At 34.6% G+C, this 12,537-nt stretch overlaps 2 protein-coding genes and 1 pseudogene across 3 annotated transcripts; 2 read left to right on the top strand and 1 right to left on the bottom strand.

The window, feature by feature from the left end:
- The first annotated feature begins 605 nt into the window (after window positions 1–605).
- On the top strand, window positions 606–4,422 carry LOC120212057 (PI-PLC X domain-containing protein At5g67130-like). 2 transcript variants are annotated; one of them, XM_039210491.1, is made up of 6 exons: window positions 606–796; window positions 908–1,030; window positions 3,534–3,671; window positions 3,744–3,842; window positions 4,048–4,134; window positions 4,254–4,422. In XM_039210491.1, exons 1-6 carry the CDS (start codon window positions 710–712, stop codon window positions 4,284–4,286), a joined length of 567 nt encoding a protein of 188 aa, XP_039066422.1. In that variant the 5' UTR covers window positions 606–709; the 3' UTR covers window positions 4,287–4,422. The 2 variants fall into 2 exon arrangements, with proteins under 2 accessions (XP_039066422.1, XP_039066423.1); XM_039210492.1 differs by lacking the exon at window positions 3,744–3,842 and having other exon boundaries at window positions 608–796.
- Window positions 4,423–4,792: 370 nt separating this feature from the next.
- Window positions 4,793–6,510, top strand: LOC120212075 (annotated as a pseudogene).
- A 935-nt stretch (window positions 6,511–7,445) lies between these two features.
- Window positions 7,446–12,048, bottom strand: LOC120212102 (probable tRNA (guanine(26)-N(2))-dimethyltransferase 1). The gene is made up of 12 exons (XM_039210522.1): window positions 11,953–12,048; window positions 11,046–11,339; window positions 10,871–10,958; window positions 10,548–10,669; window positions 10,054–10,193; window positions 9,900–9,972; window positions 9,513–9,601; window positions 9,321–9,426; window positions 8,799–9,011; window positions 8,314–8,508; window positions 8,064–8,141; window positions 7,446–7,883 (listed from the first exon to the last, which is right to left on the bottom strand). The coding sequence occupies exons 1-12, from the start codon at window positions 12,046–12,048 to the stop codon at window positions 7,635–7,637; spliced, it is 1,743 nt and encodes a 580-aa protein (XP_039066453.1). The 3' UTR covers window positions 7,446–7,634.
- Between the last annotated feature and the right edge of the window lie 489 nt (window positions 12,049–12,537).

The raw sequence follows: 12,537 nt of genomic DNA, 5'->3' as shown, positions 1-12,537 counted from the left end.
ATTTTAATGATAATATTGTGTGTCATCATAAGATAATGTCGCATCATCATTAAAAGAAATAAAAGATTGTCATCTCATCGATATTTATTTTCTAATAGTGAGTGACCAAAATAGAATCAAAACGTAATGTTAGATATAATTTTAAAAAATATAATTGTATGATTAAAATGATTTACTAAATGCATAGTTTACTCAATCAAAATTTACGTTTTTTATATCGAAAATTTATTTCTTCTCCTCCTTTCACTCGACTCCTAAACGAAGGTTGTCAATTGGTAGAAACAAGAATAACGAGAAAGGGAATCTAATTCTGGGATTTTGAGAGAATGAGAAAATGAATTATTTAAATCTTTTTATTAAAAATTATTTAATTTTTATCAAAACGTAATGTTAAATATGGTTTAAAGATTTTATTTTACCCTATTACAAAGTAATTAAGCCAGAGTGTTGCATATTAGAAGTTAAAATCCCGGTGGAATGTTTAACTTTGTTTCTTAATTAGGTAATTAATATCATTAAGTGGATAGCCAACCCTCAATAAATGTCCAGTTTTCTTGTTTTTTTCCCCATATATTCAACTATGAATCTCATGAAAATTTTCCATAGTTTTCTCAGCCAAAAAGAAGAAGAAAACCCCAAATTTATTCCACAATAAAACCCACTCTGTCCATGAGGATTGCACCTTGCAGTCCTTCAAAACACCAACAAAATGAATCTTTTTCAGAATCTGGATTTGGTCACTGCTATTTCTGTGTTTCTCAGTATTGCTTCAGCTTGCTCTAATGGACAGTGCAAGGTAGAGTTTTCAAATGCATACGTGTATCCTTTTCCCCCCCTCAATTTCATATGATTTTATTATTGTTGAATTTGTGGAATTCTGTAATATTCACAGTTCTGATGTGTTCAGTTGCTTGACGAATGTTCTTCGGATGGAGATTGCGAGGCTGGGCTGTATTGTTTCGCTTGCCCACAAGGGTTTTCAGGTTCCAGATGCGTGAGATCAACCATTACAAACCAACTCCAGCTTCTGGTAAGTGAACAAATTCGTAAGCTTCTTTGTTGACCTTTGGCTTTCAATTGAGAGTTGGGATTGCTAGAGCTAGACGTTTATGTCATGCTTCTAAGAAAGTGGGCCTAAATTCATACTCACCAGAAAAACACGAACATGATAATAATTAAGGATAAATACCCGTATTTCTACTTGACTTGAACATATAATTAGATACCTAAATATTTTCATCTAAATACGTATTAGGTTTTATTTTTTTTATTCAGATTGATAACAAACTTAATTGAATTATTTTAGATTAGGATTCATTCGAGTTGAGAAGACAAACAAATTCAAATACTTTTAATAGTTGTTGTTTGGTATAATTTTAAAAAAAAACTTAATGTTTGCTTATATAATAATTCTAGCCCTTATTATTCTTTATAAAGCATTCTAGTTCGTAATATTTTAATTTTTGATCTAAATAGTTCATGTTAGATGAAAATCATTAGTTGATAAATGCAGTGTCGTATCTGGTCCTGGGCAGGAGGGGCACTTGCCCGGGGGTTAGAATTCTTATAATGTATTATAGGGTCTAATTATTTGAAATACTTGTTATTATGGTTTCAATTTTTTCCTGATGTTTATTATCATGAGCTTATCTTTTTAATATTTATTATTATTGGCCTATTTTTATAATTTATTTTTTTCTAATATTTGTATAAGTGTCCAATATTTTGCCAATATTTTTTTCTAACATTTGTTATTAAATGTCCAATTTTTTCAATACTTGTTATTAGGGGTCCATTTTTTTAATATTTGTTATTAGAGGCATACTTTTAAAATTCAATTTTTTCTAATATTTATTTGTTGTTATGAATCCAATTTTTTAGTACTTTTTATTGGAGGTTCAATTTTTAGATATTTATTATTATGACTATACTCTTAAAATTTAGTTTTTTTAATATTTGTTATTAGTGACTCTTTTTTTCAATACTTATTATTGTGAAGCTATCCTTAAAATATAGTTTTTCAATACTTATTATTATGAACAATTACTTAAATAACGAACATGTAACCATAACAATAATTGTTATGTCATGGTAACGACATCGTCCAAAATTATTTTCACCACTGATGTTTTATATAGTTGAGTTATTCATATCTAATAATTTAATCCAAGAAAAAATTACGTGAATATAATTCAATTTATAACTTGTTAATACATACACATATTCTTCTATCAATAAATTAGCATAAAGAATCATAAACTATTTTTAAAATTTGGAAAAGAAATTTTATAACTCACAATTACAATAATTATTATGATTACAAAATATGTGTTGATTTCATAATTCAAATTTACATGTTTAAAAGTTAAATGATCTGTTTGCTTTGATACATTTGATTCAAATTATTACTTAGGGTAAATTACACGGTGTTATGACCGGTAACTTTACATATTGCTCATTCAAAGTGGGTAAATTATTATTATACAGATTGAATCATTTTGCTCACTCTGCTGTTAACTTTTTAACGGTGTTATGACGTGACATAAGAATGAAAACGACGTCATTTTGAAAATCTCAAATATACTCTAAAATAACTTCGTTTTGGTGAGTAAAATATGAGGTAGAGTAAAGTTTAATGACTCATGGTGTAATTTACCCTTTTTTCTAATGAATCATGGTGTAATTTACCCATTTTTCTAATGACTCATGGTGTAATTTACCCTTTTCCTTCCGTTCTCCATTTTCTCTCTGCCAGCCACCACGTCATTTCGACCATCGTCGACAGCCGTAGATGATCGTCGTTCGGTCCCAAAATGGGATGGGCCTGTTCGTCTCGACCCCTGAGCCCAAATATGGTTTTGTTTCACTGGAAAATGTCTCAAAACCCGTGAATTTGGACTGAAATGTTTCGGTTTCCTCACTTTGAATCTCAAATTCATGGAATTCGAAGCAACTTCCGTAAAAATGGAGGTTAGATTCGAACTCACGATGTCGAGGCGAAGTGACCCATTCCATTTTGGTACCAAACGACCACCATCTATGGTAGTCAACTGTGGACGGCGGTGGCATCCAACCACCTTATGTTTTTATTTTATTTTTTTTAATTATTTTATATTAAATAATAAACAAATGCCACGTTAGAGAGAAAATGGGGGAGTGAGCAAAATGATTCAATTTGTAAAGTTCGGTGAGTAAAATAGGAGAGAGAGTAAAGTAGAGTGAAGAACAATGTAACTCTATTATTTATTATATTCATATAAGAGGTATGATTCTGTTACATAATGTAAAACTCTTTTAGTTTTACACAGATTTAAGACAGTTGGATGAGTGAAAACATATGGTTGAGATTAAAAGTAGGAAATGTAAACATATTTACTGAAAAAAAAACAAGGAGTTAATCGTATCCATCCATTTTTACTCATCCAACGGTTATAAATCTGTTTAAAATTAAAGAGTTTTACATTGTGTAAATTAATCCTAACCCTTCGTATAGTTTACATGTTAATTCTGTGTGTTTACTTATGGGTGAATAGAATAACTCTCTTCCTTTCAACAAATACGCCTTCTTGACAATCCACAATGCATATGCCATCGATGGATACCCTTTGCATACCCCAATTCCTCGAGTTACCTTTACCAATCAAGAAGACATGATCACTCCTCAGCTCAACGTATGTTTCTCAACTCACGTTCTACAATCTTTAATATCTCTATTTCTAGTTATTTTCCACTTTGAGTTGCAGAATGGAGCCAGAGGGTTGATGTTCGACACTTACGATTTCGATGGAGATGTGTGGATGTGCCATTCATTTGGAGGACAATGTCATGACATTACTGCATTTGTGTGAATATTGTCCCTCTAAATTGCTATTCTTTCTTGTTCATTAACTTCATTTACTTTGAAATTTGAAAATATTGTAATGTATCAATAGTTTATTTTCATTCATCCAATGATTTTAAATCAAAGTAAAATTTAAAAAGCTTACACTATGTAACTGGATCCTAATCCTATATATATATATAAATATATTGGTTTGGTTTGGATAGAGGAGCGAAGGAGGAGGATCATTCCAAGCTGTGGACACTTTGAATGGGAAGTTGTTATGTGGATGTGATGATATCCATGCATGTGTGGTATGTGTCTTGTTAATATAAATTTATTTCGAGTCTAATATTTTTATCCGAATCCTCTCTCAAATATCTGTAGACCTTCGAAATTGGTAAGAAAATGTGGGTTTGTTTTGTGATTGCAGCCTGGATCAACATCAGGGGCCTGCACACCATAAGATGAATTACAGGCAGAGGATGTGGTGAAGACTTGACTACATCAACATTTTATGATTCAATGAATTCCCTCTTGTTGTAAGAACATTGGTTGTATACAAATACAAGCATATGATACCATAATATATATATATATATATATATATATATATATATATATTCGAATAAAAATATAAATATATTATGTCTATCCTTAGTTCCATATATTTAATAATATATCTATTTAGTAAAATGGTTTTTAATTTTAGCCATATAAATATTGATATTTTAGGTTTGACAAAAAAGCTCAAAGTTTGAAGGCTAAATCACAGGCACTGAAAAAGTCGTGATTACCTCCAAATATCTTAAACGTGCTCTGGTCTCTCTTCCTTCACTCATGGCGCCCGACTCGTTTCTCACGTCTCTCTCTCCATATATACTCCCATACAAACCTCTTCCTTTCATCCACATCCATCTCAAACACAACCAAAAACATATCTTTTTTGCTTCTTCTTGATTTCTATCAATAATGGTTGAGCCAGCAACGGCAACCCAGACGGCAGCTCCGGTAATGCCTTAGCTGAAAGACGACCTGGACATTGTTATACCCACTATAAGAAACTTGGACTTTCTCGAGATGTGGAGGCCATTTTTCCAGTCCTACCATCTCATCATCGTTCAAGATGGTGATCCTTCAAAGACCATCAAGGTCCCTCCTGGATTCGACTATGAGCTTTATAACAGGAACGATATCAACAAGATTCTTGGTCCCAAGGCTTCCTGCATTTCCTTCAAGGACTCTGCTTGTCGTTGCTTTGGTTACATGGTTTCTAAGAAGAAGTACATTTTTACCATCGATGATGACTGCTTTGTAAGCTACTTTTCTTGTTTTAATCTTGTTTTGAGATGTTTTGGAACATGGGTTTTAGTGAATTCTGTGATCAGGTTGCCAAGGACCCATCGGGGAAAGTGGTGAAAGCACTTGAGCAGCACATCAAGAACATTCTATCTCCATCATTTCCCTTCTTCTTCAACACCTTGTATGATCCCTTCCGAGACGGTGCGGATTTCGTCCGTGGTTATCCTTTCAGTCTCCGTGAGGGTGTCCCGACCGCTGTTTCTCACGGCCTGTAGCTGAACATTCCGGACTACGATGCACCAACCCAACTGGTGAAGCCTCTCGAGAGGAACAATAGGTTTGTCGACTCGGTTTTTACCATCCCCAAGGGCACATTGTTCCCCATGTGTGGTATGAATCTGGCGTTCGACCGTGACTTGATTGGCCCTGCCATGTACTTTGGGCTCATGGGTGATGGCCAGCCAATCGGTCGCTATGACGACATGTGGGCTGGCTGGTGCATCAAGGTACATCACCATGGGGGTTTGCTTCTTCTTATGATTTATGTTCATTTTTGGTTGATGATGAGGGTTAAATGAACGGAATCGAGTTTGAGTATTGTTGACCTCGACTTAATTTTAAAAGTTTAAAGTTTAGCTTGATTCGACTTGAAAACTCACAAACTTATGATTGTCAAGTTCAACTCAAAAGCTCGTGAACTTAAAATTATCAAATTCGACTCCAACTTGAAAAAACTTGAACTCAAAACAATTCGGAGTTATCTCAATTGAAACTCAAGATCTGTTCAAGCTCAAACTCAAACATGAATTTTAAATAGATAAAAGTCTTATATTGCTTTTTGAGTCGCTTGCAAGCTTTTTAAGTTACGTATAAAGTATTTACTTTATCTCATTAAGAACTCAAGTTGAGCTCAAATCGAGTCCATTTGAATAGAATATTAATCAAGCTTTGATGAAATCTAACTCAAATAACTTATGATCTATCTTGTCTAATTTACATAACTTCGATGATTAATTTATTATGTTTAGGTGATATGTGATCATTTGGGATTGGGGGTGAAAACGGGTCTGCCCTACATCTACCACAGCAAAGTCAGCAACCCATTTGTGAACCTAAGGAAGGAATACAAGGGAATTTTCTGGCAGGAAGAGATCATCCCCTTCTTCCAACAGGCTGTTCTTCCAAAAGACTGCACCACCGTTCAAAAGTGCTACATTGAACTGGCTAAGCAGGTGAAAGAGAAGCTTAGCAGAGTTGATCCTTACTTTGACAAACTGGCTGATGCAATGATCACTTGGATTAAAGCCTGGGATGAGCTCAACCCACCCACTGCAGGATCTTCTGTTCCCAATGGCAAAGCAGCTTAGAAAATCACATTTATTATTTATATTCTATTTAACAGTCGGCTGCACCATTATTTCCCTACAGTTTTGGATAAAGTTTAATATTTTTTTTGTTTGGTCACTAGATTTTGGTATGTAGTTTATCAAGTTACAAATGAGAATAAATATGTGTTAGTTGATTTAACATTGCTTTCATTTTACTTTCCAATAAGAGAATTTAAATTTAAAGATAGTATTATTTAAAGAAATAATTAAATTTTAAATAAAGCTCAAGTTTATTTTTATTGATTCGCAATGCAAGGAGTAGATTTTTTCTTTCGAGAATGAGTAAAGAGTTAAGTCAAAGGAAATATTATTGTTCATTGCGTAAAAAACATGTTATTCTTTGAATCATGAATTTAAAAAACGGTCTGTTATTAGAATAATGATCATTATATAGTTGTAACGGTGTAGTTCGAAATTGTTATTATACAATCGCGATATTCGTAATAGCCACAATAACATCTATTATGTCTATAATCATTATAAACACAACGCAACTGAAAACACAGCTACAACTTAAATCCCTGCTTTGAACAACCATAGTTTGTCTTGATAATTTAAATTATTTTCAGTTTCACACATTTTTAAGATCATTAAACGAGTGAAAATAAATATCTAAAATCCTACCTTTTATTTATATGGGCATTAGGATATATATATATATATATAACTGCATAACTTTGAGCATCAACTTACAGTTCTCTGGGTTTGTTTTTATGAGATTACATATCCTACTTTGTTTCTTCACGTAAAAAATGGAGTATTTCTTTCATTTTTCCCATTCTTCAACCAATCTCCCATACAAGCACAGGGTGTGTGCTTGGTTTCTTTCGAATGAGAATAAACCGTGTTAACGGATGGAATGTCATTCCAACTTCCAGTTCCATGACAGATTACAATTACAAAAACTAAGCAGAGAATCAAACTTTCCCTATGGTTTCCAACACCCCAAAACTTCAATAAATTGCTTAAAAATTTTAATTAGTTATCAAACAGAAACTGCATTTTGCAAAACGGATTATAGTCACAGAACAATGAATTTTAACCCACTAAACCATGACAAATTCTAGGCGATGAGACAGTAACAATCGAGTTTCTACCACCTTGGCTAGGCTACCCTCCTAGATCTATGGTTCTGCGATAGCATCATCATCATCCGACTTCTCGGTCTTTTGACGTTTGGCATCACGCTCACTGTCTTGATCATTGAGGCATCCATTTACTGCATCCTCACCCAAAAGAGAGATGTGCTTGCTGGTGATTTGGCGACCAGCCCTAACCTTTGGCCCCCAGTGCCTTTCGGGATTTGGCAGGAAGCGAGCAACCTTTTTAGCTTGCGCCTTGCTAAGGGATGCAACAGCTCGAGCAAAATTTGCCTGCCAAATAGATGCACAGGTTGCAGGATGTTTAAACTTAAAACAACATTTCCCACCTCTAATCTCAAGTTGTACATGTTTATGTTAGAGAAGCCACGCGTTTACACATGGAACATGAAACAAGGACAGAGAGGATAGGGGAAGAGCATGCAACTAAAGGAAGTGGCATGGAAGACGTACTTGAAGAACCGGTTCTTTGGCAAGTATCACACTTCCAGGTTGATCAGCCGGTTGAGCCTTCACTGGATGATTTTTAACCTACATAGAAGACAAAAAATTCATGAAAACCATTTCATCACGTTTCGATCAAATTAGTAGAGCATAGGATGTTGACCAGTTTGAAATTCCAATACTTAAACAAAAATTTCTTTAGTGTGCACACCCACACAAAAATGCAGAAGATAAAGGAACAACAGGAAGAATCCCTTACCCAGCAGCGCATTATGTCCCAAATGACATCCATGGGAGCATCCGATTTTAGTCCCAACGGATTTACATGAGTTCCAGAAATTCGATATCCCGCATTGATCACAGCCGAGCGGAAAATAACCGCCGAAGGGGAAGTGCATTTTAGCGTAGCACAGAGGTTGTGCAGACTCAAAAATAGAGGGACATCAGGCAATTCCTGCAAAGAAATAGCAAATCAGCTGATGAACATAAAAATTTCTCTGAAAAGAAAACAGATTTGTTCGTTTAATAGGATTGATCATATATATTTCATGAAGTTTACATATCCGATAGCTAACACTTGCACAATAGAAATATTTGAGTCTAAATAATCATATTGTGCCATAGTTTTCATAGTTTAGCATAGAAAATGAGATGGCTCACAGTTACTGAAATCCCTAACAGAAACTAATGTTCTAAGGTTGTGAAAGGGTCGCCAAAGAGGTGTTAAGGAAAAAAAATGCATACCTCTGAAATTGTAGTCAAAACAGCCGAGATGCGTTCGTAGGCAGGATAAAAATCCTTCATTGATTTTACATCAGCTAGGATGTTAGTTACCCAATCTTGATCATGGATGGGAGCAGACCATATAGGTCCACCCATGTTAAATTTCTTCCCACAATCACTACACTCTTGAGGGACGATAGGTGCAAAGCCTGGGAGATACCTCACACTGGTATTCTAGAAATAGAAAGGTGGTAAGATCAAACTATTGTGTAATTCAAAAATTAAGCTGCATCAAGAATGATAGTCACTCATGTAAAAACCAAAAATGTCAATTTGGACTCGTTCTAGAAAAACTCCTAGTAGGATGAACATGTCACTAGCAACACTAAGCAATTGAATACTCAGAGATTGGCATATTCTCAAAATGAGTGTGAGTTCAGATGTACACACATTTGACTCCACTAAGTAGAAGCACGGATGATGTAAAACACATGTTAAAAAGAAACGAGAAGCACCATCGGCATGGTAAATCAGGAAGCACACCTTGGAAACAGTTCTCCCAAGAGACTGTAGATGAAAAGAATCACAACCAGTGCATTGATAGACATATGAGAGCTTAAGGGGTGTATTCTTCATCGCACTTGCGGAACTGCATTGAATTAATTGGCCTTCCATCATCATCATGTGAGAGCAACATTACTTAATAAAACCGAATTAAAAGAACAGGACACTTACGAGTATACACGAACAAAAACACGGACATAAAAGTCCATCTGGACAGACAGAACAGGAACAATATAACGTTTGTAGCGGTTCGCATGACTCTGCACTCAAGAAAGAAGAAATACTAATTATGGCAAAGAAGATTGTTATTGGTATTTAATTCTAAAAGACGGCTTTCAGCTATATTGTTTAAGAGAATAAACTTCAAAGACAGTGATATAGTTACAACTATGAACTATCTTTTCTAAATTCTTATGTCCATCAATTTGAAGTTGTACAAGTGAAACAATAAAGAAGTCTATAGTAGCCACATTTCTTTAGCAGCAGATCAAGATGTGTTTACTATATCATGTGTTTCCTAAGCTAAATGAACTTGCCATCTGAAGGACGTTAAATTACCTCAATGCAGGCTAGGAGGATCCTCAAAGCCATTTCATGGCAATATTTCCCTTTCAAGGGATATGATCCATATCTGTTTGAATTTGCAGTAATAAGATGAGCTGAAATATTCAAAGCCATATTTCAAATGAAAGTAAAGGTACTACAATCTTACTTGGAATAGCAAACCTCCCCAGTACCCCCACAAAGGACTGCCATATCAGTTGCAGTGCACATCAGCATGCCCCCATCGACAACAGATTGAACTGCAGAGTCCAGGAACACAGAAGGTGAACCATAAGGATCGAGATCAACCTGAAAAGCATATTTAGCAATAAAAGGCATAAGCACAGCTCCCCTTCAATTGTGCAACCCACAAACAGCAAAAGTTGCCCATTAATCATGAAATGTGGAAAACAATTAGCAGCAATAGCCTACAAATTTCTAATAAATTAGCATGCTTCTCTTTCACCGAGTTTAAAGTGGTATCTACCAAATGAATGCATAATAAGAACTATTTCTACAGAAAATGGAAATATTCTACAAAACATGATTTAAAGTATTAACTAGATACATATATTACCAAATACTTTTGCAGCAGTTGACCATACATGCAGATTTAATTTGCCTATACAGTTGCTATAAAATATAAAATAACATATCCCATACCACATCGAATTCTTTTGGGTGGGTAAGCATGTATACTCGAGCATCAGCAAGATGTGATTCCACTTTCGAACATGCTACAGAGCCATTGAACTTTATGTTTCTCTGGCAAGCTTCAACTGCCCCTGCAAGTAGACACAAGGTATTGGGAAATATAAGCAGCAAGTAAACCATATATATATTAGATAAAATCTGTTCGCATTTGGTAGGTAATATAGCATGAAATGCGCAGGGGAACCAGAAAGGCAGAAACTAAAGGACCTCCTAGGTCCAAAGCAAACCTTCAATATCATAACATCCAGAACATTTGTGTCCATCTATAATACCTTTATCATTGTCTAAGGCAACAATTTGGCCAATCCCTTTTACTTCCCGAGCATATCTCAGAGCCCTTAACCCAGATGCAGACAAGGCCTACATAATCAACAAGAAAATGACATATAGCAATGGGAGTAAAAGCATATATATTTACATTGGAAAAACAGAATATTGAGGAACAACCTCTAGAACTCTTGGAGGTTTGAGCTCCCCTCGAACTTTTCCCTCTATCTTTACCGGTTCTTCTGATGTTGTACATGGGTCATCATTGAATTTCTCTTCAATCCCTTGTTCATTCGATTTTTCAATATTCATATCAGAGTCAGCGGGTTTATCTTCTACGCCAGAATAAGGAACATTCTTATCAAGCGCCTTTGGTGCTGATTTGTTTCTTTTAGACAACAATGCCTCATCTTCCTGCTTCCTTCTTGATATAAATGTCCTCAGGACCGCTATGGACATGTCTCTGTTATTAACCTAATTATTATAGTAAACAATTAAAATCCCTACTAGTGAATAAGAACCAATCATTAAACAACTAAAACCACAATTACACAGCAGCGGAAACAAAATCCCACTCAAAGCATCTAGAAATAGAGTACACATGTTTTCAGCGAAAGCTGTACTTAGAGAATATTTCACAATTCCTTTCCTTTTCCCGCCCTTTCTCAGCAGCCAATCACGGCGCCATTAGTTCACACTACCGACCAAAGAGCTTTCAATTTTCATAAACAACTTAACTTAGTAGAAGACCTCTCTAGTAGAGTTTTTCTAACAATAAGTCATCATTAATATAGAACTCTTTATTCAAATCAAAAGCTTCCCATTAACCAAAACTAAAAAATGAAAAAAATCTAACAAAACAAAACGATGAAATTCAATTATATTTTCCCCGCCCATCAGTTCATCCGATTAAGCAGAAGTTACATTTTTTTAATTTAAAAATCCATAATTAGTTCCTCTTAAAACAAAAAATTCATCGCAATGAAGAGAATCTTCTAACAAAAAAAAAGGCAAACCATCGACTAAAGCCCATGAAAATTCTAATGATGGATCCAATTGAAACCAGAATAAAAATAAAATCTGAAACCTGGGTTTTGTTGAAAAAGACTTCATTTTTAGCATGCATAAGAATCTCGGCTTCTCCTTCCTTGATGATAGTGTAATCATTGAGATCAGTCGACATCGTTTCCCCTTTTACATGCAATAACAAAACGAATCGGGTTCTTTTCCTTTTACTTTTACCCTTTCCCTTTTGTAGCTTATTATACCTTCTTTGAATGGGTTTGAAGACAAAATTTGAGTAGCAAATACAATTGTTATTTTTGGCTTCGAAATTGGTTTTGACGCTTCAAAGTTTGTGAAAACAGCAAATTCATGAGCAGCAGGAGTCTTATTTAAACGCGTGATTTGCGTGATTTTGAAGTTTGAATATAGGAATTGGAACCCTACTTTATTCAAGGGTAAAATCCATTTTAGGACACTCAATTATTAAGTGAGCTACAGAGAGGTCATATTTTTACTAAAAATTATAATTTAGTCACTCATTTAAAATATTATTGGAAGCAGGTCAAGCCGACATTAAAATTGAAACAAAAGTCTAACGTAGTCTGGGAATATAACATTTTTAGTCTAAAAGTATATGCATTCTATTAATTTAGTTTTAATTCGAAAA

Source organism: Hibiscus syriacus, unplaced genomic scaffold, assembly GCF_006381635.1.
Source record: "Hibiscus syriacus cultivar Baekdansim isolate YM2019G1 unplaced genomic scaffold, ASM638163v2 tig00109992_pilon, whole genome shotgun sequence".
Taxonomy (NCBI): Eukaryota; Viridiplantae; Streptophyta; class Magnoliopsida; order Malvales; family Malvaceae; genus Hibiscus; species Hibiscus syriacus.
This window is presented reverse-complemented; position numbering and strand designations above follow the sequence as displayed.

What these genes read in the sequence shown, in the direction of transcription:
- LOC120212057 (XM_039210491.1), top strand. Translation starts at nt 710, where the DNA reads ATGAATCTTTTTCAGAATCTGGATTTGGTCACTGCTATTTCTGTGTTT. An exon ending in GCTCTAATGGACAGTGCAAG is followed by an intron (nt 797 to 907) that starts GTAGAGTTTTCA and finishes TGATGTGTTCAG; the next exon opens with TTGCTTGACGAATGTTCTTC. An exon ending in CAAACCAACTCCAGCTTCTG is followed by an intron (nt 1,031 to 3,533) that starts GTAAGTGAACAA and finishes ATGGGTGAATAG; the next exon opens with AATAACTCTCTTCCTTTCAA.
- LOC120212102 (XM_039210522.1), bottom strand. Translation starts at nt 12,048, where the DNA reads ATGTCGACTGATCTCAATGATTACACTATCATCAAGGAAGGAGAAGCC. An exon ending in TGCCTTAGACAATGATAAAG is followed by an intron (nt 10,670 to 10,870) that starts GTATTATAGATG and finishes GTCTACTTGCAG; the next exon opens with GGGCAGTTGAAGCTTGCCAG. An exon ending in TCCTCCTAGCCTGCATTGAG is followed by an intron (nt 9,602 to 9,899) that starts GTAATTTAACGT and finishes TCTTGAGTGCAG; the next exon opens with AGTCATGCGAACCGCTACAA.